The sequence below is a fragment of the Sycon ciliatum genome, chromosome 1 (genome assembly GCF_964019385.1).
Source record: "Sycon ciliatum chromosome 1, ocSycCili1.1, whole genome shotgun sequence".
NCBI classification, from domain to species: domain Eukaryota; kingdom Metazoa; phylum Porifera; class Calcarea; order Leucosolenida; family Sycettidae; genus Sycon; species Sycon ciliatum.
The window spans coordinates 43,571,043-43,597,139 of record NC_088643.1 but is presented as its reverse complement, the minus strand read 5'-3'; the positions used below and the strand labels follow the sequence as shown (position 1 = coordinate 43,597,139).

General features: G+C 48.8%; 2 protein-coding genes across 3 annotated transcripts in view; both read right to left on the bottom strand.

Annotated features, from left to right (window-relative positions):
* Positions 1 to 4,702, bottom strand: part of LOC135827519 (extended synaptotagmin-2-B-like) — a 27,054-nt gene extending 22,352 nt beyond the window's left edge. The window contains exons 1-5 of one of the 2 annotated variants that reach the window (XM_065340011.1): positions 4,529 to 4,702; positions 4,423 to 4,452; positions 2,065 to 2,106; positions 1,363 to 1,497; positions 577 to 653 (exon numbers count right to left, since the gene is read on the bottom strand). In XM_065340011.1, the coding sequence (XP_065196083.1) occupies positions 577 to 653; positions 1,363 to 1,497; positions 2,065 to 2,106; positions 4,423 to 4,431 (263 nt within the window). In that variant the 5' untranslated portion in view covers positions 4,432 to 4,452; positions 4,529 to 4,702. Of the gene's footprint in view, positions 1 to 576; positions 654 to 1,362; positions 1,498 to 2,064; positions 2,107 to 4,422 lie in introns of both variants that reach the window. The other variant, XM_065340007.1, reaches the window with a different exon arrangement.
* Positions 4,703 to 5,593: 891 nt separating this feature from the next.
* LOC135827507 (amyloid-beta A4 precursor protein-binding family A member 1-like) lies at positions 5,594 to 25,764 on the bottom strand. Its single transcript, XM_065339997.1, has 12 exons — positions 25,566 to 25,764; positions 24,699 to 25,322; positions 22,959 to 23,053; positions 21,328 to 21,381; positions 20,471 to 20,560; positions 13,586 to 13,672; positions 12,979 to 13,137; positions 10,258 to 10,437; positions 9,461 to 9,673; positions 8,203 to 8,322; positions 7,570 to 7,710; positions 5,594 to 6,537 (listed from the first exon to the last, which is right to left on the bottom strand). Exons 1-12 carry the CDS (start codon positions 25,615 to 25,617, stop codon positions 6,466 to 6,468), a joined length of 1,887 nt encoding a protein of 628 aa, XP_065196069.1. The 5' UTR covers positions 25,618 to 25,764; the 3' UTR covers positions 5,594 to 6,465.
* Positions 25,765 to 26,097: the final 333 nt, after the last annotated feature.

The following is a 26,097-nucleotide window of genomic DNA, read 5'->3' as shown; positions in this document are numbered from 1 at the left end:
ACTGATTTGATCTGATATCAAGAGTATAATAACCCCCCAAGAGTGTTCAGCTCCTGATACCCTTTCTATGGGGTTCGCCGACGGTGAAAACGCACATCACGTGATGCAGTGTCGCAGTTGTACGTTTCCAGCCCATTTTTAACGAGCAGCGGAGTAATAAAAAAAGCACTCTCTGACAGAAACTCACTGCGGGTGTGCAAATTCCCAGCATGACCATGGCAGATATTCGGATTGCGCGCACGCTATCCTTCGTTTGTATGTAGTACGAACATACCTGAGACACGTGATGTGAGTTTTCGCCGTCGGACACCCCATATGCAGACTTGCACACTCTTGGGGGGGGGGGGGGGGTATATACTCTTGCTGATATGTTGGAGCGGACAGCTAGTTTCGGATGGCCCAACAATTCACAGTCTGGTGTGCGACTAAAACTTTTAATGTCACAAGATCATCAGTAGCGCAAGCCCGGGAGCGGCCTGCAACTCTCTGCAAATGCGGTATCTACCATGCCAGAACAAAACTTGATATTACGTTAATGTACATGACATAATTGTTTTCTCCGCAACTCAAGCCTACTTGATGTCGGTATCCACGACTATCAGACGACTGGCATCACGTTTCGGATAAACAGTGACTCCTTCCAGACGGAACGACTAAGGAGAGAGAGACCAGTGCACAGACACAGCGGGTGCAAGCTTAGTACACCTGTACAAGTTGGTGGTGATAGCCACGAGAGTCACAGTGGAAGAGCAGGTGTAGGGCACACTACTAGCTTTGACAATATCAACCAGGGGAGAGCATGGCCCTGTCGTGAACTGTGTGGGACTGGCGGTCAGTGGGCATTGCACAATCCTCAGTACACTCAGTCAGTGTGCGAAGTGATCCAATCGGCTTGATTGGTGGTGCAACCATACTGGTACGTGACGGTGTTAGCTACTGTAACACCGGAAAGTCTAACGACCAAAAAGTTTAACGTTTTTGTAATTTTGGCATGATAGCGTGCAGAAGGTTTAACGAAGGCTGCCTGGCCACCCATCTGTATGAGCATCTTTGCACAGACATCTAACTAGCGATAGCGGATTTTTCAAATAACGAAAAATAATTGGACGTTAAAACGTTAGACTTTGTGACTCGTTAGACTTTCCGGTTTTACAGAATTCTTCAAGCTGCTACATTGTTCTATTCTTTGCAGTACACTACAATACATACAGTACACACAGCATCCAGATTCCAGAAAGCATGGCCTGAGCATATCTAGTCTTGGACAGATGCAAGGTAATGGCCAGTTTGAGAGCTGCACTTGGCTATAACCCGCTATTACCCGTTGTGTTTTGTTGGTGATCTACAACACTACACACTCACCTCTTGCCCAAAGTCAAACTTGTCAATGGTGAGGCTAACAGACGAGCCCAGCTTGTCGCCAATCTCCGGGAGCAACGTGTTCTCCAGCCAATCCTGTGCTGCACCATTGATATATGGCCATAGCTGCTCCACAATCTGTGAAGCCGGAGAATAAGTAGAGTAATACTTGTCCAGAAGCAGACAGAAAAGACAGGATCCTGCTAGTTGGCAGACTGATGCGCAGGCCAGTTATAAGGTCTAGGATCATGGTGACCCCCTCTCCCCCCCCCCCCCCCCCCATACATGTAACACATGTTGTTGGTTTGACAGCATGTAACAAGGTGGAGGACATCGTGTTCGGAAACAGTGACCCGTTTCTACAACCATCCACGGTTGGTAGAGCCCGGTCTGTTGAGACCATCTGAACCGTTACATGCTGTCAAACCAACAACATGTGTGAACTAAAACAAGGTTTATCTACAAGTAATCCCATGCATACACATGTACAGACGCAGGCACAGGCACACACGTGCATGCAGATTAAAACAAAGAGCTGCCACCAGAGAAGTGACCCGGACACCTTCCCTTTCTTTTTACGCATGCAATACCGTAAGGTGTGACTGTGAGAGAGTTTGTATGTGACCATCTGACCCTCTATCGTGCAGCATACATCAATCCCTGACACCATGATATAGTGCAATGCACATTCATAGCATTCCTTACCGCATTGATCCATTCCACTGAATGCTGGGCATCCACAGGTTGCTATGGCAGAGAAAGAGCACAACATCGCTGATGCTGGGATACGCTAGGACACGGCTGGCTATACCTAAACTACTGAGCAGCTGTTATCTGAACGCTTTGCGGGATGATTGCGAAAGCACGAAACTGTTTAAAAGTAGCAACAAACAAACAAGCCTTGATTTCCCTCAGTAGCCGGCTAGCTTGTTGTTCTGTATTACGCTCTGCCCGCTCCACGGTGTTGAGCACTGACTGTTAGCACACTGGGTGCATCCTCCGCTGAACGTGGCTCTCCCAATATTGGACATTGTACTAATTACCACCACTGCGCAAGTTTTGTCTTTTTCTACAAAAGCGACATATCACCCGCATATAGCACTCGCTGGGAGTGAGTAAGGGATGGTGGTGAGGAGGCCCTTCTACAGTCGTCGCCAAAAAAATCCGGCCAAATGCAATGCTAGCTACCGGTAGCTGTACTGGGCCGCATGGACTGTATCATACTTCATAGTGGTAGTGGTACTGGTAGACCGGGTCTGCATGTAGTCTGCAGTTATTATTATTTCACTGTTCACATGGTTCAGCCCCGCATACACCATGTTACATGTAGAGGCGACGGTTCGATACGTGCAGTGGATACCGGAACGGCTTGACAGGTCAGCCAAATTTGTATAGGCCCAAACAAACCTATCATCAGCGTTGATTGTTCACTCGAAATATGTTTGTGGAAGGAAACTGGCATGTTGAAGTTTGATCTGAGGCCAGAGTCAATCGAACTGAGCCACTCCTTTGTGTTGACCCATTGCCTCCAAGTTGCCCAATTTTTCGCTTCAAATCAGAGGTGGCTCCAAATCGGAAAGGTTTTAGAGTGCACGTCAAATTCACTCTTACTAGTCTTAGTCTGAAATTAGGTAATTGCTATCGCTCCACGACGGCCAGTACAGAGTAACAATAAGCCTTGTGTGTGCTTCTCCATTAGTTTCGATTGGTATGCGGTGCTTTATTGGCGAGAGGCGAGCCGCTGTTTACCTGCGACAAGAAGTTGATTTTTCGAAAGTCGTAAAACTCAACACGTCAAAAACTCACCTGCTTGGTGTGGCGCTTCTGGTCATCGCAGAGCCATGAAATGTTGGCTTGGAGTATAAGTTATAACACATCGTAGCCTCACTGTGACATATGTTTTCTAATCAAAACACTATGAGAGAAAGTGAATATGGAGTCCGTTCCGGTTTGCAACCTACCGGTATTTTGAAACCGTCGCCTTCTACACTCACTAAGGCTCGGCGCAGTGCTCAACCCGACTGCAGCATGCAGAGTGCGGCGCAGACTATTCAGTGCTGTCCAGTGGCAGTGGCCTAGTTGAGGCTAGACTATACTAGAGTCTAGTGCATGTGCCACTCCATGATCCAGTGCATGAACCCTCGATGAAGTACCGCGTGCGTAGATCTACCTACCATACCTATGTACGCGTATACTTGGCATTGGCCGGATTTTTTTGGCGACGACTGTAGCTCTGCCGGCATGTGCCCTTGCCAATACAGTATACATGTAGGACACGCCAAGGACAAACTCAGCACTGAGAAAAAGATTCTGTGAAACTCGTTAGCTACATGAATTGCCATACTTCTAAGTAATAGTTTGGTTCACAACGAACGTTTTGACAGCATTCCATAATTGCACATCACCAACGCCACCACGTAATTGCACCGCTCTTGGCCGACCGATATAGCTATGGCTGTGATATGATCGCTGTGTGCACACTGAGAGTCGTGCTGTTGGTCGGCCAAGAGCCAGGGGCGTAGCACCCGCTACGACTGGAACGACCATGGCCGTACCACTTTTCGAAAAGTGTGGTCCGTCCGAAACGTGCAAAACCGTAATAAAAAAATCAGGATCCATCGATGCATATGCGCATCAGACTTTGACGTTTTTCTAGACTCGTACTCGTAGATCTGCCATGCATCTGTGCATGTCCATGCACGTCTCTTCTGCCCGTGAAATAATTCTATGACTTATAAACTGTGCCAGAAGTGTGCCAGAAGTTCCCAGAACACAGGATTTTGTGTCTTTTTTACAAAATTTTCCTGGGGGACGTCCCCCGGACCCCCCTCCAAAACGGCCTTCGGCCGCGCCGACCTTTGGTCGTACCACTTCCAAAACCCCTCCTACGCCACTGAGAGCGTACAGACAATGGGCGGATGATCACGTAATGTTCTACTAGATGATCTTGCGCACACTCATGTTCCAGACCACTAAGGTGAAAGAGGTGGGTGAATACTGTCACCAAGCGCTCAACACCGCCAACAGTCTCAACTATTTACATGACTGTACGAGCGTACTTACATGAGCCATGGTTTCCTGGTTTGATCGACGCTGGAATCGGCAAGGAACCGCAAACCGTTCGTCAAAGACTGACAGCAAAAAATGCAATCAGCGTACACATTTTTACCAGCTACATGAGCGACTCCCGCGGGCGACCGCGCTGCGACGAAAAGCAACCATCAGCTTGGAAGCCAACTAGCTTCTTCGTGTCCGAATGAGACGTTATCATGGGATGTCCGCTGCATTGCGACTGCGTCTGCATCAGGATCCTGCATGCCAGTCACAAACCATTTCTACAGTAACTAACTTAGTAACTAATACTTACTCGCTCTTGGATGAGCCATACATATCACCTGGCCTGAGGCTGTACTGGGGCATGCATAAAACCAGCAGCTACTGCACCAACATTACGTACACCATGGTATACCTGGTATACGGGCAGACTGGAATCAGGGTCATTCTTCAACGTCGATCGTTAGCCAGGGCTAGTACTAGTAGCCTACTAGGCCTATAGGGGTCCTTCACCGAGACTAAAAAGTAGAAACTTCAGTGAAAAGCGAAACCTATGAGGCTATGTCATGAGTGTGACAAAATACACTCTCACACTTCTCTTTTCCAATTCTGAAGAGAAAACTTTCGAACGAACGCACTGTCTCTGTAATCATGGTAATGCCGGCCTGGTCCACACTACATCTACATTGTAGTACACCGCATGCTGAGCCACTACGCCTATTTTTTCTGCAAAAATATTTTGGCCTGGGTACCATGGCCTGGGTGACCAGTGCAGTGGGGTTCCTCCGATAAATTTTAATTTTGTATGACTGTATAGATCTACCGGTAGCAAAACAACTCTAAACTACTTGTACATCTGCTTCAAGCCTTGGTTACAAGCACTATCAAAGAGGGGGCTTTATTTTTTCAATAGAGCAAATTTTGCTCTCGGAAACAGGGGCACTACATGTACCAGGTATGCAAGACAGGGTTCAGCTCTAATCGCGCGAGTACGGTAGCTGTGGAACGACAAGGCTTGACTCGAGATCGATGTTCGCCATATTCAAAAAAGGTTATCATGAAAAAGTCATTTTAGACCCAAATATGTCTGAACTAACCGTTACTTGACTCAAGGGAGTCAAGCAGGCAGACCACTACACAGGCTAGAGCATTATGCACACGACAGTTCAACAAAGCATGGTTCGTGGTGACTTGCATTGGATTGAAGTAGCGGATAGTACGCAAGACACTCACGTGGCAAAGCAGATTCTGGTAATGCACAGAGAACACCCATTTTTGCTAAAGCAATATTCACCTAACATTATACTCTGCATCAATGCGGGGGACACTACAACATCGGCGCTGCATGTTCCTCTCTGGGGATATTCCTAGCGGTAAACAAAACTATTACAAAAAAATCAAGACATTCTGGAACTAACTTTTAAAGAAAACATGTGCTAAGAACAAACTAGTACTACTGTAGTAGAAGAGGTGAAAACAAGTTCACAACAGCCAGTACGACAAAACCAATGAGTCCAAAATCTTGGGAAAGTTGCGGTAAGCTAGGGACAGAAGGAATAGCAAAGGAAATTTCTAATTTCTGATTCCAATTGCCATGTTGTTGTTTTGCAGACGACGACGACGAAGCAAATACGCCTGAAAGAAACCTCACAGGTAAGCGGAGGATTAAAATAGAACCGCTATTGACAACATGTACATGCACAGTGTGAACTGGACTCAGCAGAATATCTTCAGAATGCAGCAGGCAGCAGGGCTAGGGGTGGGGGGGAAAGTACAAATGCGGCAAGACAAAATGAAAGGAAATGGGGAAAAAGGAGAATGATAAAAATCAGATGGTAACAGAAAGGAAGCTGCTGCTTTCCATGAGTTCTGTCCAAAACACAGAGACATCATGCATACAAGGTATTCCAACCCTCTTTACTCAACAGCAAGCATGCCTAGAACTGGCTTACATAGCAACGGGAGATACAAGGCGCGATGAAAGAAGTGACAGATATAGAAATAAAGCAGCCTGCGGCTAGCATACACTGTACAGTGGGTTTGCTTTGTGTATCATACATATTCCGGCTGGACTTCGCCAGTCATAAGTCTATACAGGTGCAGAGACATCGTCTTTAGCCGCATCTGCAATACACAACGCCGGAAAAATATGCAGCACACGAGCCATTGGGAAATCATTCAGGATAATGGCAATCACTTGAGCAGGACATTCTGGTAGTACATGGAAAGTTCGACTTCAACCTTTCTGACTGCTTTGGTACAACTATATCAACCGGTGGTTGCGTGGTTAGAGCTCATGCGTTCAAAGTCCTGAAGCAATGATGGTTGGGGATGTTTTCCCAACTGATCCTGAAAAACGTATGGGATCACTAGCTATGTGATTCTGAATGCGAGATACTTCCCGCCAAAAATGAAAGTCGTATCGTTTCCAGTCATATGAGAAATTTGGAAAAAACTGCCCGAGCAAAGTCCCAAAGAAACTTTTCAAATATCTCAATCCAAATTTGAATTCTTTGAAAATCTATGGCCATATTCGATTGGTAGGATCCGGATCCCAAGTGATTACGTGGATCATTCGGATCCCTCCAGATTCAATCAAACCATGGCTGGCAGGGTTGGTTGTCGTCATGAAAACGAATAAAAATGGCGCTTGAAAGTTGTCTTGGATTGTCAAGATACCGATCAATTTTAGAAAAGGAAGAAAACTTGATGCATTGAAGGCGTGAGGAAAACCGTTCCTGCGGGTTCGGTCCCGCCAAATGTAGAGTTTCCGTGCCCAAAAAGGTCGAGTGGCGATATGATCCGTTAGATCCGGTCAACCCTGCTCCTTGAGGTGGGTTGGCAGGATCCGCATCCGGATCCGACCAACTGAGGGTCCGAATCCAATGGACCCGGATAATCTGGATGCGGATCCTACCAGTCACAAATGCCCTAGACGTCTGTCCTTTTGAAAAGCACTGTAAGTCAAGCACGAGTCATACCACCACATTTCAAATAATGCATTCTGCCTATCAGAGTTCAACTCAACAGAGTCGGGAGAACCGCAGGGGCATGCCTGCACACTTAGTCAGCAGTAGAGAAATACAAGCAAGAGGACAGTCCCTAAGGGACTTTCCCTTGCTCAAGACAGCAAAGAAAAAAGGGCAGCGGACTTACGTGGCCGGTACTAGTTGAGAGCATGTCTAGTAGCTGCTCTGACTTCATATTCACTGTACTATGGCCGTTGATCTCAATGATGTGGTGACCAACACGGATGCCACCCCGCTCACCGATGCTGCCACGCAATAAACTCGTCACCTAGAAAACAGTGCACAACAGAACACGAACAGATAGCTTGAATCTATGACTATCCACAAAATTCAGAGATGAGCCAGGAAGCAAACACACCATACATGCCAGCATTCGCCATGCTGTGAACTGCCGCATGCCTTCCCCCAGTCACATGCATACAAAAAAGCACACCATTTGACCATTTCACGTCCTGATAGCGTTGCCACAGCAGAAGCCATAGCACCTTGTGCTGGGATTGCACCATTCAACAGCTTGCAAGGCTGAAGAATTGACCGCCACTCTTCAGCCTGGTCTACACCACACAGCTATGAAGTGGCCAGTGAATCCCAACTTTTTGGTCTTTTTAATTTTTTTCGGCACACACAACACACCACATACTCCGGCATGCACTGGCTATCGAATACACACACACACACACACACACACACACACACACACACACACACACACACACGCATACACACGTGCGCGCGCATGCACGCACACACGGGAACCTACCGTGCCATCAAGTACGCTGAAACCAAGTGGAAACTTAAGGTCCGGTCGTACAATGTTCACATCTACTACAGGAGGAGTGTGGACCAGTTTGATCTTCACCATTGTCAAGTATCTCAGACTCTGTAAAGAACATGTATCCAAAACACCACCAAACAATCAGGTATTGCCGCACTATGCGTGTGGGCAAGTCAGATTTTTCTTGACGCTGTCAACATAGCTCGAGTTGTAAAGTTGTGAAGGAGTATTAAAGGGGAAGTTAAGGCTAAAATCAAAATTTCACCAGTTGTAGTCTTCGGGGTGCTGAGTCGAATGGTCTTGGTCCGAAAAAGCTGAGACGCTCCCTTCCTACTTGAATCCCAATCGAACTCGCGCACTTCCACCGACACTGGGTGACTGCGCCCTACGATATGGGGATTTGTATGCAAAATCTCACTAAAAGCGCCATTTCGCTCTTATAAAAGCACGGATGACCGCGATTGGCCCATATGTTGTAGTCTTTTGGACGCTGAGTCGACTGGTTTTGGTCCGAAAAGGCTGCGATGCAGCGTTCCTCCTTTATTCCCAATCGAACATGGTTGAAGAAGTGGTCACGTGCTCCTGGGTGCCAAAATCACCTGGTCACCACGCCAGCAGGCGACAACTTTCACACCAAGGTTCAACTCGAGTGACAGGACTGCACCCAAAAAAGGTCAAAAACAGGCTGTAAGTTGTACCCTGCAGGCACGGTGACCAGATGACTGGTGTACGCAGGAGCACGTGACCGCTTGTTCAACCATGTTCGATTGGGAATAAAGGCGGAACGCTGCATCGCAGCCTTTTCGGACCAAAACCAGTCGACTCAGCGTCCAAAAGACTACAACATATGGGCCAATCGCGGTCATCCGTGCTTTTATAAGAACGAAATGGCGCTTTTAGTGACATTTTGCATACAAATCCCCATATCGTAGGGCGCAGTCACCCAGTTTCGGTGGAAGTGCGCGAGTTCGATTGGGATTCAAGTAGGAAGGGAGCGTCTCAGCTTTCTCGGACCAAGACCATTCGACTCAGCACCCCGAAGACTACAACTGGTGAAATTTTAATTTTTGCCTTAACTTCCCCTTTAAAAGCGATTCCAAAGCATGCACATGTCAAAGCTTTGGGTGACACAAGGATTTGGTCACAGGCAGCACGAAAAGAAATGTTGGTGCAGTGTACACTGTATGTGGCAGAAGGTCAGCAGCAGCATATTTTCAAGAGTGGCTTTTCATTTCAAACTTACCTTTAGCCAGTCGATACATTCCGACATAGGTATTCCGACGAGACTCTTTCCAGCCACTGCCAATACCTGGTCACCAACATTTACACGATTACACTTGGTCGCTGCTCCACCCTTCATCAAGTGTGAGACGGTAACTGTGGGAATCATACTGCCCCAGCCTGACTCCATGATGCTGATACCGAGGGGCTCGCCTTTCTTCTTCACCAGTTGGAACTGAGAAAGATGAAACATAGGAATTGAATGACACATGCTAGTATAAAAGTACTAACGATGTTTTGTTCTGTTTTAAAAGCATCATTTTCAAGGGACAAAAACCTAAAATTTCTCTAGTTCAATTCAAGAGTGCAAATACGAGTGATGACAAGGAGTAATGATTTGTGCCGCCTTCTTGTGCGCATGATTTTGCAGGCACTACCGAGATTGGGTACGCCTATATGGAGATTGACAACTCCTGAATGGGCTAAAAATGCCTGGCAGACAACCTGCAAAGGCAGAAACGATAAAATTTAGTTGAGGGTTGGGGGGGGGGGGGTCAAACGCACTTAGAAAAGGATAGTGCAAGAAGGGTCTTTTCGTTTCGATTCGCTGATCAAAAAGGAGAACACTTCGGCCTAACTTGTCAAGAGCACACAATATCAGCAACACTGGAAACCCATAATATCAGCAACACTGGAAACACGATAAACTCATGTCTTGCCTTTCATAACAATCTGGAAAGTAGTGCAGAATAACTAACAGCATGCCCTTTTAAAAGTTAAACTTTTTAGCATCACTCGGGTCAGTACCGGTCGACGTACCTCATCTTCGCCACCCTTGCCAATAAATGGAGCAAGTTCGTCATGCGGCATTTTCTGCACGCTAAGAATGTCAGCATAGTCTGACACAGTCAGCGATCCTTCCTCAATGCCGTTCTCGGCTAGGAACTGCCGATACGCATAGTTGAAGGCAAAGCCAATTGTTTCCGATATGTGATGGGCCTGTAGGGCAAATGATGTGAACACACACAGACACACAGACACACACACCTCAGACCTCAGACATGCCCATCGCGGAAGCGATGATAGCGAACAGCTATGTTAGACATAGCAACTTGTGCTGGGATTACACCATTCAACAGCTTGCAAGGCTGATGAATTGCCCGCCCCTATTTTTAGCCTGGTATCCACCACACAGCTGTTTGAAGTGACTTTTTCTGGCCAGTGAATCCCTATTTTTCATTTTTCCATTTTTTCTACACACACACCACACCACATACACCGGCATACACTGGCTGTTGGTAACCACCCAGGAGAATGAAAGAAAAGTCAGGAAGAGTCCGAGAAAGAGAAGAAAGACGTGTGCGACCATAATCGTCGGGAATTGAACCCGCAACCTCTCGATTGGAAATCGACTGCACATACCACTGCACCACACACACACACACACACACACACACAGACACACACACACATACAGACACAGACACAGACATACACAAATCCTAATCTACTTGATGCGGATAACAATCAAACAAAACTGCAATACACAGGCAATATCACCGTACACAATCTTTGAAAGAGAAACAATGTTACAGTCCATTTCAAAACTATAGACGCGTAGTGTTTTGCAAAATTCGATGGGATTTATTTAGATATTTTTAGTTTTTTCTCCAGATTCCGTCTCTGCATCGCTTCACAATTCTGGCTATATACTTCGTTTTCGCTACAATTGAAGTTTATTTTTAGGCCAGGCTTTCCGGTTTTACATGTGCTTGGAAGCTGAGGCCCGACATCGCGAAGACCGAAGCAATGTTCATCAGCCCATCGCCGCCTACTCAGCCGTTGCACTTTCCAGGAGCCAATGCTAACGTTAAAATTGTTCATGAACACAAACACCTTGGTGTTATATTCGACAGCCATATGTCCTGGTCCCCACAGGTCCAGTCAGTATGCAAGCGAGCTAGCTCCTCCCTTGGCATGTTGCAACCTCACTGCCACCATTTAAATGACCATTGCCGAAAATTGTTCTTTACGTCGTATATTCTACCTATATTTGATTACTGTGACACAGCGTGGTGCGGTCTGTCTCAGGCCCTTGTTCAAACTCTGGAAATACACCAGCGTCTGCTTCTAAAAATCCTGTTTCGCAAAAATCAAACATTCTCCTCCCAACGTCTCTACAGTTTAGCTTCAGTATCTCCCCTCTTAGAGCGACACCAGCAACATCTTTGCATCCTTGTACACATGATCTTATTAGACCTGGCTCCAAAACACTTTGCTAAGTATAACTGGTTTGTGTCCACCAGATCAACACGTCATTCCTTCTCATTACCCCGTGCCAATACCTCCCTGTTTCTGAAATCTCCTATCTTCTCTGCGTACACTCTCTGGTCTTCCCTGCCAACTAGCCTTAAAGCATGCACAGACATTAAGGAGTTCAAGCTTCAGCTTCTTTGTCCTAAATAATCTCACCATTTTCGTCATGCCTCCCCTTGCAGTACTCTCTTTGTTTCTCTCCTTATTATTCAGTTCGCCGTGGTTGGCTACCACCCGACTTCTCATATATATTGGCAGTCTTCTGACGAACCAGGAGATGTTGAATTAATAATAATAATAATAATAATGTAATTTCTGTTTAGAAGGGTTTGACCAGTTTGTTTCGGATTTTTGCTCCTGCTCAGACAGTGCTGCGCCCAGACCATCGCGGGTGCATTTTTGTACGGGTCCTGGTAGCCTCGTGGTTTCGATCCGTGATTTTCAGTACAAGTGTGGGGCATTCGAATCCCATCACGCCTCCTGCCTTTTTTTCTCTTCTGTTCTGCATGTTTTGGATCTTGTTGAGTGAAATACAGTGGAGATGATTTATATTTTCTCTTTTTGATTTGATTTGAGCCTCCCTGTTCCCTTCGCCTGACACAACGAGTGACAGTGGTTTCACTCACGCCAGTTGCAAGGTGAGTTCGACGACGAGGATTTCGGATACTCAAGCGTCAATCAAAATCCAGCTCTTGTTCGAAGAAACAGTGAACACGACTAATCATATCTTTCTCGGCATCACTGAGATTCTTACGGGCCTTGGAAGCCATTACAGTCAGGCACTCAGAAAATGCAAACAAGAAGAAGATTCATTTGAGACTTTCATTTCTTTTGAGGCTCTTCCTCACACCTTTTCATTTGCGACTTTGCGTGTTTTGCATCTTTTGTATTTCCCGCGGCGACGAAGAAAAACCTGAAAAACACATCTGAAAACCAGAAAATACTCATGCAAAACTCACGGCTGTCGTGCGCTACAGTACATACGGCTCGTACGTATGAGTTCACGCGTCTATAGTTTTGAAATGGACTGTAGTGACCAACCACACAGACTGAAAACTACAAATTAACCTGATAAGGAGCAACATTTTCTGAGAATGTCTCAAAGCATTGTAGTACACATGCTGACATTGTAGTACACATCCCCTATCCTCAGAGGCCAAATATGAACAAGACGCAGAAGATCACCAGCACGACCATGGCACTGGTAACGCTATCCAAACTTACGTCCGCTGCCTCCAGGACATGACAGAGAAGCTTGGACTTGCGGTCTGGTCCAGTCTCTCCGTCCTGCTGCGGAAGTCGCCGCCTAGCCATCACCACAACTAGATTGCCGATATCAGCTACATAGGATATACTACGCAGCGGATGATCCATGAGCGTAATCTGCAGCATATCACACGGAACACATCAATAAGTAAGTCAGTATGAGATACAAATGCGTGCATAACCATACAAGAATGTACCGTCATGACAGGCACACACGTTGAATTTCCTTCATATCACGCGGATCTCTCAATGGTTGGGTAGCTAACTTAGAAAGAAGGATATGAAGGGTAGCTCCAATTTCATCCTGAAATATCGCAAAAGGAAATTATTCCATTACAGTGGTCTGTGCTTTGACCTTTCCGCATAGTGCAGTGACACCTGTACAGTCTACTTGAGTTCAGACAAGGCCAACTAACGCCTGCTGCGGAGCCAGCACTGCTCACCGCATGTCTTGACGACTCCTCACCAAAAGCCCTGACAGGTTAATGGCTACACAAAGGCCTTCTTCACAAAGGAAGACAAGCTGGAGTCCACCATACGAGTACATGTACATGCTAACACTTACATTATCAGCACGATGAATGATCTGGACTGATTCCGTCGACACGAAAAAGGTGACGGGTATAAGCGGCTGCGAGTCTCCCTCGGGTTGCTGCAAGAACAAAGGGCAACATGGAACTTTGAACAAGTGCAACCAGGTCAACAACATATCTAAATACATCATAGTTCAGGTTAGGGGCCGTCCGTAATTATCGATCTTTTTCACAAAGAGAAAAAGTTCGTTTATGGGTGGGTTGAGGAGAGTTTCGTTTTGAAAATTATTGATAGCTGAAACATCAAGCCATTGTAGCTGTTAACCCGACTGCTGCATGGACGATAAGTGCTGCGAATAGTGATCATGCGCCCTGGCCTGAGTAGCTCGCTTGGCTAATTGAAAGTCTGCCGACCTGGGCCACATTATGTTGCTAAGGCATGCACAACCCCAGTCACAGCGCGCAAGTTGGTTGAGTTTGGCCGTCAGGAGGCCAGCGCAAGGTATCCGGGGCGCGGGTCTGATTCCAGCGAGGGGCAATGTGGTACCCCGCAGCGCAAGGGTAGCGTGATACCCTAAGCCAGCGTGCGCGCTGCATGAGTAGCGTGATACTCGCTGAGCGCTTTTGCTGTTGCCTAGCAACGCGTTTCTGTCTTTCCTGGGCCCCCAACGCATGTTGGGTGGCCCTGCGCATGACTGCACGTTGTCATAGCAACCTTGGAAACCTCAAGCCGGTTACCAACAAGCTAGGAATCAGACCAAGCCGCCGAATGCCCCCGCCGGCCCCCGGCGCTTCATTGCAATTGAATTAATATTTGTCCAGAATAGTGAGCTAGGACAGATCAAGAGGCGTGGGTGGGAGGGAGAAATTGCAAAACAGTTGGATGCACGCAGCAGCACAGCTAGCAAGAGAAAGAGCCGTGGATGGGTTTGTTCCTGTTTTTGATGGCTGTGGCCATCCGTTGGCCCAGCGGTCTCGTGTGAGTACGGTGTTTGTTCGTGCTGCCAGCTCGCGCCCGGCATTTGTTTGCGCTGGCAGCTCGGGCCCGGTGCGAGAGTGAAACCGAACCGTGACAAAGGCTTTCGCTCTTTAGTGCTATTGACTGGCTTTTCATACGATGCCTATTGATGTCTAGAGACATGCTGTCTAGCCTTCCCCTAGTACGCATTCACGGGGCTTTGTTGAAGTTCGTGCCGTGAACTGCCAAAGGGAACTGTTTGAATGGTGCTGGGGCGAGTGCGACATTACGGCGTCCCTGCAGCCGGCCTAATCGCGTTTGTCGCCACAACCGATTTTAACCCGACTGCTGCATGGACGATAAGTGCTGCGAATAGTGATCATGCGCCCTGGCCTGAGTAGCTCGCTTGGCTAATTGAAAGTCTGCCGACCTGGGCCACATTATGTTGCTAAGGCATGCACAACCCCAGTCACAGCGCGCAAGTTGGTTGAGTTTGGCCGTCAGGAGGCCAGCGCAAGGTATCCGGGGCGCGGGTCTGATTCCAGCGAGGGGCAATGTGGTACCCTGCAGCGCAAGGGTAGCGTGATACCCTAAGCCAGCGTGCGCGCTGCATGAGTAGCGTGATACTCGCTGAGCGCTTTTGCTGTTGCCTAGCAACGCGTTTCTGTCTTTCCTGGGCCCCCAACGCATGTTGGGTGGCCCTGCGCATGACTGCACGTTGTCATAGCAACCTTGGAAACCTCAAGCCGGTTACCAACAAGCTAGGAATCAGACCAAGCCGCCGAATGCCCCCAAATTCCGCGTTGGTCAGCCGAATGACCTTAGTGTGGTATTCAAGCGCTTCAGCTACATGTACGTAGTTCAAATGCGTGCCCTTCGCATGTTTGTTTTCCCTTAGTGACACGGAGAAGGGTTTGGATCGCATGTAGTCGGAGCGTGCGTGCACACATGGGGTGTCCCACACCGCCATGGCATGGGGTGTCCCACACCGCCATGGCATGGGGTGTCCCACACCGCCATAGCATGGGGTGTCCCACACCGCTAGGTGGGAGCTATAGCACAGCAACAGAGTGGTGCAGATAACTTATCATAAGTATCAGAGGCGTGCGTGCACAGTCAGTGCTAGAACGTGAGTGCATACGTCCGCGAATGGGCGTACCAGCGTGTGCGCAGCGTGTGTACCTGCATGCATGCTTGTGCGGTGTCAGACTGTGGGTGCGTGTACGCGTGCATGCATGTGTGTGTGCATGCGTGGGTGTGTGTGCGTGCGTGTGTATGTGTCTGCGGGTGCGTGTATGTGGGTGTGGCTGTGCGCGCTTGCGCGCCTGCGGACGGCGAACAGTTACTTTCCACAGCGTACATAGTTCTTGTAGCAGGCACTTCGCCATCTGCCGAGTTTCATGATCTCGGATTCGGTGAAGCCGCTCATTGCTCCTGTGGTTGCGGCTCCGGCTCTGAGGCCGTGCAGTGAATACTGGATAGGTGGGTACCCTGCGCTGCTCAGGAGCTGACGGATTAGACGGGTGAGTCTTTGTGCAGTTAGGAACTTGCCACAGCTGTCAACGAAGAGTGGTCTATTGGGCAGGTTGGGGCGTCTTGATAGATAGGTATGCATGGCTTTGACCGGGCAAACCGTTGAGTTGGTGGTTGTGAGCCGGACGGAGTGACCCTTGCCGAGTTGGTCGGTCTTGGACTTCTTGATTGTGACCTGTATTGCCTGCGGCGTGATGGAGAGGTCTTCTGTTCGGAGGCCACCGTCTGACATGGTCGTGGCGGTTGTGGAAGTGTACTCACTTGCCCGGAGACACGCAAAGAAGCCCAGGCAAATAGCTGCCCATACCATGGCTCGGTCGGTCGCGTTGAGGTTAGACCGTATCAGGGCCCTGCGCATAGCTGCCATGTGGGGCAGGAGGATTGGCTTACTGGCGTTTTTAGTTCGGTTGGCCTGTGCACGTGCCACTCCTTGAACTGCGAGGTCCACTCTTCGCGACGAGAGATCTTTGCCGTTTTCTTTGGCAATTGCCCGGATCGCCGACACATACAGGCGGACGGTTGACGCGGCATGTTGACGCGCCAGGTAGGCTACAAACGCCAGCATGATGGTGTCTGTAATCACCTTGGTGCCGACTAGTTGGCAGAATTGGTGCAGTCGTTTCCAGGCTGTCGCGTATGTGGCACGTGTGGACGCTGACAGGCCTAGCCACTGGTAGGCCTGACCCTCCAACATCAGAGGGAGTAGGTGCTCTCGGGCACCGGAGATGGCGTGTCTTCTGCTGTGGGTGCCAGTCGGCGAAATCGGGCCATCTGAAACCGAGACAGAGAGTCAGCAATCGCATTGTCAGTGCCGGGGATGTGGGAGACTATGACGTGAAAGTTGTGTCGGGCAGCAATGGCAAACAAAGTGCGTACCAGCGCCATTAAGTCGGGGCACTTTGTGCGTGAGCGGAGCCAGATGTCGCATACGCTACGGTTGTCGCAGTGGAAGCGGATGCGCTTCAGATGCAGCTGCGGTGCCCATGTGGATGCTGCGGCCACGATGGCAAAGAGCTCCATCCACGCGATGGATCTCTGGGATTGGTGCCTCTGCCACCGGTGTTGGAGCCACCGGCCGGCGAAGAAAGCACCATAGCCGATGGCTCTAGATGCGTCCGTGTAGAGGTCCATATCGGCGGCGGCTGACCACGTGGGTTCTAGGAAGAAAGCGACGCCATTCCAGGCAGGGAGGAAGTCAAGCCACCACTGGATGTCTGCTTTGGCGTCTTCTGTGATTCTGATGTAATCATTTGGATGCGGGACCGTCGTGCTGAGATCAATGAGGCGGCGCAGAAACATGCGGCCCGCAGGGACCGCCTTGCAGGCAAAGCTGAGGTGACCTATCAGGGACAACAATTCAGACTTGCGGGCGGTAGGGCGGGTATGTTGCCAAGCCTTGAGGGCAATGAGAAGGTCTTCTAACTTGTCGGATGGGAGGCGGATTTCGAAGCGCTCTGTGTCCAGCATGACACCGAGGAATGTCAGGGTTGTACTAGGGCCTTCCACCTTTTTTGGATTGACCGGGAAGCCTAAGTCGTGGCAGGCTACCAGGGCACGGTCAAGCTGGTGCTGTGCGCCGATAGAGTCCGTCGCTCCACCAAGGTAGTCGTCTAAGTAGTGGATGACTGGGGCTACGTCGAAGTTGTGCGACATGACCCACTGGAGGGCGTCTGCGACTTTGTTAAACAGCGACGGTGATGAGCGAAGGCCGAAGGGTAGGCATTTGTCCACGTAATATTGCCCGCGCCAGAACAGGCATAATAGTTCCCAGTCCTCTTTCCGTACTGGACAAATGCGAAATGCGTCTTGGAGGTCGACCTTCCACAGATGGCAGCCACGGCCTAGGGACCGTGCGAGATTTACGCCGTCGTCGACCGAACAGTACTGTACAGAGAATTTGTCGACAGGGATACCATCGTTCACTGAGTGGCCCTGTGGTGCTGACAGATGCATAATCAAGCGCCATTTTTGCACCGACCGTGACTTCTTGGGAACCACACCCAAACCGGAGACCTGTGTAAGTGTGAAGGGGGGCTCTTGGTAGGGACCGGCCATGCGACCTGCGGCAATTTCACGACCGATGGCAGCATCGACAATGTCAGGGTGCTCAATCGCTGATTTGAGATTACGAGAGACTCGGAAGGTACGGGGACCAGCAAACCCAATATCGAACCCGTAAGACAAAGAATGTATTACGAATGAGGCAAAAGCCGGATCAGGATGCTGACACAAAGCGTCCTGCAGGTAAGAAACGTTAATGGGGGTTACAGGCGTGTGCAAATGGATTGGCTCGTGAGCGAGGGTGCGTGTAGGAGAGATGTGAGCAGCTGGGCAGAGTGTGTGAGTGCTATTGGCCTGGGTGAGTGTAGAGTTACCGGTGAGTGACTGGAGTGACCGAGTCTCCAAGCTGGGCAACTGCGAGCTATTGGTCGCGGCTGGCGGCGGCTGGCTTTCCTGGGCATGACTTGGCGGGGTGGCTGCCAAAGCATGTGCTGCACTGGTGGCCGTAGCGACAGGCTGCGCGTTGGCAGCGGCCTTGGTTGTAGTCGCGGCAGACAGCTGGGGCGTTTGGGTGAGCGGTAGCCCCTGACCGCTGTGCCGGAAAGGGGCGTTTGGCTGCTGGCCCGTCAGACAGTGAAGCTAGGCTACGGGCGCGGGGGCAGCGAACTGTTAAATGACCTTGCCGGTTGCAGTGACGGCAGGGAGGCAGGATGGAGTTTGTAAACCACTCCGACCAGAGTTCCGGATCTGACGTGGCAAGGCTAGATTTGCTGCGTGCAGCTCTTGCACGGAACGACATGTCGAAGCCAGACCACGCACCGAATGTATAGCGTGCGGCCGCTTTCACGATTGTGCTTTGGTACTTGAATAATTCCGGACCTCTGCCGGGGTCGTGGTGGAGGGCTACTTGGGCGAAGGCTGAGAACGCCTCCAACCACGATGTCAAGTCTACAACTTTCTTTAGACGGGATGACGACGACATGGCAGATGGCACAAGGGTGATGTGGTCCCCCGTCCCCTGCAGGGTGAACCCACTGTCCGGACCCATGCTCGTATCAAAAGCCAGCTCTCCCAGTACCCTACCAAAATCAACGTACTCACGTTTGATAATCTTGTCCGTGAGATGGTCGCTGAGGGCAGGTAATGGGATGGATGGTGGACGCTCTGGGGCGAGCAAATCGCCGTCCAGGAAGAGACTCTCCTGGTCTGGTCTTAGTGCTGAAGCCAGTGAAGGCTGGACATATTCAGGCTCAGAGTCAGGCACCACAACATCACCAGAGACTGGACCAGCCCGCTGTGCTGCTGTTGCTGCTGCTACAGTTGGCTGTGAAGGTGGAGGTACCACCGGTAGACCCATCGAAGTTGTCAATGACGTCATGCAGGACGCCACTGCATCTTGCACGACCCGAGAGATCTCGGCAGATTGCTGCGACGTGAACGCGGGCGACGAGTCAGGCTGGGTCGCGGCCGCGGGGCTTTGAGTGGCCGGGACTGCAGGACTAGCCCGCCGACGCGTGGTCTTTTTTGCGACCTGGCTCGTAGACTTAGCTTTGTTTCTTGCCTGGGCCGACAAATGCTCATGCAGACGGCTCACCTGGGCTCTAAAATTGCCTGAGCAAGAAAGCCCCAGTTCTCGCAGTCGAGTTTCAACTCCGTCGACTTTGAGTTGGCGGAGATCGGAAAGTGATGGCACGGAGCTCATGGTGACGGCTCAGGATCTCCTGCGACTGCGGAACTTTAGAAATTTCAAATCTCGCCGAGTAATTGCAACAAGGAAGAAAGAAATTGCAAAACAGTTGGATGCACGCAGCAGCACAGCTAGCAAGAGAAAGAGCCGTGGATGGGTTTGTTCCTGTTTTTGATGGCTGTGGCCATCCGTTGGCCCAGCGGTCTCGTGTGAGTACGGTGTTTGTTCGTGCTGCCAGCTCGCGCCCGGCATTTGTTTGCGCTGGCAGCTCGGGCCCGGTGCGCGAGTGAAACCGAACCGTGACAAAGGCTTTCGCTCTTTAGTGCTATTGACTGGCTTTTCATACGATGCCTATTGATGTCTAGAGACATGCTGTCTAGCCTTCCCCTAGTACGCATTCACGGGGCTTTGTTGAAGTTCGTGCCGTGAACTGCCAAAGGGAACTGTTTGAATGGTGCTGGGGCGAGTGCGACATTACGGCGTCCCTGCAGCCGGCCTAATCGCGTTTGTCGCCACAACCGATTTTAAGTCAATCTATTTTTCGTTGAAGGTGGTGGGTGGGTGGGGGAGAGTCATAACTAAACTTTTTCGTTCCATGAAAATTATCGATAATGCCGGATGGCCCCTTATGAGGCATGGCTTTTTTCTCCTGCTGAGCTACATATACTCCACGACAATTATGGTTTGTGCCGGAGTACAGCAAAGGAAGTTGAAAAGGCAACACAAAAACACCCTTACCTTGACACGGCTGACAGCCTCATACGCCAAAGTTACTCGCATGTTCTTTGACAGTGATCCATCAACAACTAGTTGCGTAGAACCCATATACTAGAATCAAACAAGACAAAGCAAGACAAAACAAGAGAAGAGTTGGCACCCAGCATGTAGCACAACAGCCACACAGAGTCAAAATACAGGACTGTCTCTATTCTTAACTCCCTTAGCCCTAGCGAAAAGTTGCTCGTTTATGCTGGTGACACAACAAGCTCAAGGCGAGAGCACCTGCAGCGATGCCACCCGGGGAAGAAGGTCAATACATGTACATGAACCATAAGGACAAAATGTAGGGCTGAAACGATATGATCGATGAACCGTTTGTTGATCACTAAGGAAGTTATCGATTATCATTAGCTATTACTAAAGATACCTACTGCACTGCACGTTATGTACATGCATGTGTATAAGGTGCTAGAATGCAAGTAAGGGTACTGTTAGTGCTGTATGCAGTGTACCGGGTTAGGATCCCTGCACTGTTCACTGGCGTGACGCACGTCCAGTACAGCTGTACTACATCTTAAACTGGTAGTGGACAGCTAGTGGGTACACTGGCCCAGTGCGCGGACTGCTGTCCCGGTCCAGCCATGCTCGGCTATGACTGCCGAATGCTGGCTTGAAATATCGTTATATCGATCGCTAAAAGTGTTTTTGTTGAGCAGTTTTTGCATATCGTTTCGGTCCTTGCAAAATGTGTACATAATTTTGGCTGACTGAGTGGAATTTGCACATACGATTCAGCCCTACTCCTGACTTGGATAGAAACTAAATGAAAACTAGACTTGTGCAACAATACACTCGACAGCGCCCAGAATACATACGTTAACTGGGAATGTCTTCCCTTGCTCAATTGGCAAGTTGTCCGCATCAGCCTCCTGAAATTAGAAAACAGTGCAAACAGCGTATAGAGTTGGATACACAAGGCCATGTGTTCTCAGTTTGAAGCACAATATGACTTTCGCAAGGAAGCGAGTGAGAAAGATGGCAACCTACATGAAACATGGACTGAGAGAGAGACAAACCAGCGGACAAAATGGACAGATGGACACCCCATCCCAGCCGCCTACACACACTAACACGCCCCCGTGTACACTCCATCACCAGCACACTGATATGTAATGCAGGTAGACACCCATTAATTCGAGCCTCAAATTTCCAGCCTACAACTTTTAGCAATCCAGAACTTGTCAAAAATTCGCCCATGTACTGATACGGATGAGTGTCAAAACGCTCAAACTGCATGTTTTAAACATTTTATTCACATCTGCAAAACATAGTTGGTCGTACAACGGACTCAGCCAAACATGTTAATTTTAATAATGGAGAGGTTTTCCTTCACTTGAAACGTAGAAAAATCGCGTAAAGAACAGGCGTCTGGGTTAGAGTCTACGGCTTCGTGTGTTTTGGTCCAGATTTCTAAGCGGAGATGAGTTTCTCTACGTTTATTACGGCACACACAAAAAAATGTGTACAGGCCTGGTGCGCATCATTCAAATGAGGGAGGAAACTGCCAAATTTGGAACGGGAAGTTCCAAACACACATTCCACGTGGTTTCTTTGCATGAAGGTAGCGCAGAAGAGGTTCATAAGAGGATATGCAACACAAGTCACATAGCACGTTTGCCACTCAAAGTTCTTCTATATACGGGGTTTCTGTATGCACTTTTAAAATACCATAAATGGGCATTTTGCCACTCAGCTATGTCCCATTTAAGGCAGATTTGACGTCATTGCATATCCTCGTTACAGGAACGCGAAGAGTGATCAAGGATTCTTCGCATTCCATTCCCGTAACGTACAGCAGAACATCTCTAATTTCATCAAAGCACTGGACACAAAGTCATTTGACACTATCTTTATGTTATGGTGAAGAAGTTGGGAGTCAATGCTGCTGTCCTGAAACGCTTTCGACGAGAAAGAAAAGCGCCGCAATCTGCATTATGAAAGTCTGTCCGAGAGCGGCACTTTGTTGTGAAAAATGCAAGTGGAGCATAGACCAAAACAAAGTTGTTGACTTCCAGTCAACAGGGTTATTGTTCACACACATCTCCGCACATGAACTGGCACGAAACGTTATTGAGATCCGCAAAGGGGGTAAGCTACCTAGAAAAAGCCGGCATAAATCAAATCTTTGCACATTGCCTCGCACACGCTTGAATCTAATTTCGAGACAAGGTGAGTTTCCTGGACGTTATTGTCGATCTTGGGATGGACCAGAGGCCGATCATTGAGCTACTCTTGGCTGGAGAAGGAAAAAATGAACTTCGAATTGCAGGTATGGCAACTCCATCTCCACTTCGAAATAAGCACTCAAAGGAAAAAGTCACAGTTCCGTAAACTGCATCGTACGACGAAAAGCTTCGAATTTAGCGGACTATTGGAATTATACCGTATTTGAATAAGAGGGATTCTAACTGTAGCAACAACACACCATCTATATGCATAGACATACAGTTTCATCCACAGACTCCGGTGATGCAGACGTGGGCTCTATAGTGGTAGGATTACGCAGCGCACTTGGAAGCCCGACGTGTTTCTTGCCACCAACTGCACAAACGACAATGGAGAGGAATCAATCAGACGACCGAGAACCTCGTCAAACTGTGAACGGCGATAAACCGTGAAAGATATTCGCACGACTCACTAATAAACTAACGCTACTTGTGCAGCTCTCACCGCGACACTGAGAAGGGATTCTCCCTTATTCCCATCCTGAGCACCTTTTTTACTGCCGGAATGCTGTTTCTGCCGCTGCTGCTGCTGCTGCTGCTGCGGCAGTGACACTTTTCCGCCGGTAAAGTGCCAGTAACGTCACGTGGCCAAATCACCTTAGAAGCTTTCCCATTCCGTCACTTTTTATCGGTAGTCTGAACGCGCCCTTAGCTGTGAGAATTTGCAGATGACTCAAAATGAATGGAACAATACAGCATCTAGCGATGTGTATGAAGAGTTTACGCTAGACATAAATGGATTTTTTTGCTTTTGCGACATTTGGATTTGCTGATTATCCCCCAGAAACTCACAAATACTAGCCACTGATCATTGCCCTAAGATGGAACATGCAGAAACGGTGAATGTAGCAGAAGCTGTGCAGTGTTCAGATAACTAATACCAACTGTACATAACCCCGAAGAGTGTGCAACTCCAGCTATGGGGTCTGCGATGGCAGAACTTCACATCACATGACGAGCCCACACCCTGTGCAAGTGTGCATGATAGATACAGGCTTTGGGTTCAAATCTCCTGGGGTCACTTTGCATGGTTTGCCAGTGTAACCTTTTTGAACCACGTCACATGATGTGAAGTTCTGCCGTAGCAGCACCGTATAGAGGCTGTGCAGGCAGTTGCACACTCTTGGAGGTTATGTACTCTTGCTAATACAGGTGTGTTTACATGAGGCATTTTAACTAGGGGTCAAAGGGGTGTTCCGGGCACCCGGGTACCCGCCCGTTAATCTCTGGTACCGTTAGTAAAAGGGTACTACTTTGGATTTCGATGATCCAGTCAGCACGGAACAACACCGCAGGGATCGCGCATTCCCGGTGGGAGTCAATTATTTACAACTCTACCCTGGATGTCTGCATTGTTGTTGCATTTTCGCACCTACAGTAGTAGGTCTACCTCTGCAACTATCAGACACAAATCAATTTGCGAATCACAATGTGGTATCAAAATGCAACATGAGACCAGATGAATTAAAATAATGATTTACATGTATGTAAAAATGCGTAAAAATTAAACATGGCTGCTAAAGGGTACCCGTTAACCCGCCCGGTAAGAAAATTACCCGTTTGTTAGTTAAAGGTACACCCGTTTGACCCCTAATTTTAACCCTGGTCAAGTTTCAACCCGCCATGAACACAGATTGACTGGCGCGTTTACACGACGCATTGCGCTCGACCCGGGTTGAAATCGAGAAATCGTACTACCGTACTTCCGTGCGTATCTTGTGCCAGGTTTGAACAGCACTGCACAGGCAAATTTCGCGCGAAAGCATTCACGTGACCTTACAGGACTCTAGAAGTGGACTTTTGGCGGCATATCAGTGACTGACGCTAAACTCGACCCGGGTTGAAAATTCTCAATTTGCCTATGGCATCAGGCAAGTGCCACATTAGGCAATTGGGCATTGTTTCTGGACACCTACATTTACCAGTATCATGGTGCATACTCTGCACTACAATAGCTTTACCTGAAACGCGTCTGCTACCCTCAACATCTGCAGCAGCAGCACTGGCCGTATTCTCTGAGGCTTTAGCGGACTGATCCGAATCAGCGGGCTGACGTGGACCTGCAGCAACTTCTTGTGGAGCAACATTCCCTGATACATGTTCATCTTCAACAGTATTGCCAGCCGTGGATCCTGCTTCTGCTGCTGCTTCTGTGCGATCACTGCCGCTGCTGGATCGGCGTTGAGCTGATGCAGCAGCGCTGTCCTCGGGAGATTGGGCGACTGCTGCTGCTGCTGCTGCTGCTGGCTCTGGCGTTTCAGCTGTTGCTGGCTCTGGCGTTTCAGCTGTTGCTGGCTCTGGCGTTTCAGCTGTTGCTGGCTCTGGCGATTCAGCTGTTGCTGGCTCTGAGGCTTCAGCTGCTGCTGGCTCTGAGGCTTCAGGTGGTGATACTGCTTGCGGTGCTGATGCATCCTTCACAGCATCTACATCGTGTTCCTCAAGCACGGCCACTGGCTGCTCTCGGCACTCATTGTCTTCAGTTACTGAGTCAGCCAAGTCAGCCTCGCTGCTGTTCTCCTTGGAAATCGGTTCAGGGTCATCATGCACGGATTTTACACTTGCCATGGGCTCAGCCGCTGCAGATTCTGTATCCAACACGAATAACCAATCAATTGTGGGGAAAAATTCTCAATCCATTGTGAATTTCGGATGTATACGAAATCAAGCAAGACCAAAACACTGCTACCAAATTACTAGTAATCAATGGCCAATAATCCCATTCAAATAGCCCATTGCACTGTGAAAATTATGGGGCTCGCTTCTTAAAATACTAGTAATTGGTGAGTGACTATTTCGATGAATACAGAATGATAAACAAAATGACCAACCTTCATTGTCCGCGGGATCGAGTTTCCGCACGTTTTCCCCTTCGGACTCCATTTGACCGAGCTAGAACAACGAGCTACAAAGAAACTATAAAACTCTGTCCATGGCTAGCCTACAGGAAAAACAAGACCAATTATTTCGCCAAATCAATCAACCCTGATTCCCCTGAAAGAAGAGTTTTGTAGTGCAGTGTGCATGTGGCATGAGCTGCACAGCATGCATGGGCATGAGTCAGACCACTACGAGTACTGCACTGTAAACATGCAACGACTTTTTTTTTTTTTTTTTTGCTGTTGCATTCTCGATCCTCAGACCTCAGGCTCGGATATCCGGATCTCGCCTTCTCGGATCGTTCGGATGCGACATGTACAGACTGTCAGTGCATGCAGTGCGGTCCGGTACAGCATACGTCATCATGTCTGGTCTGATGTCATGTACATTTTTGTCTAGAGCTAGAGGTAGGGATTTCAGTCACGTGATCTGCGGGGGCAAAAGTACCTTGAGAGTTGAGGCTTGACACGCATGCATGCTTTT

What these genes read in the sequence shown, in the direction of transcription:
- LOC135827507 (XM_065339997.1), bottom strand. Translation starts at nt 25,617, where the DNA reads ATGGAGTCCGAAGGGGAAAACGTGCGGAAACTCGATCCCGCGGACAAT. An exon ending in CGATCCCGCGGACAATGAAG is followed by an intron (nt 25,323 to 25,565) that starts GTTGGTCATTTT and finishes TGTTGGATACAG; the next exon opens with AATCTGCAGCGGCTGAGCCC. An exon ending in CGGAGTCTGTGGATGAAACT is followed by an intron (nt 21,382 to 22,958) that starts GTATGTCTATGC and finishes TTCTAATTTCAG; the next exon opens with GAGGCTGATGCGGACAACTT.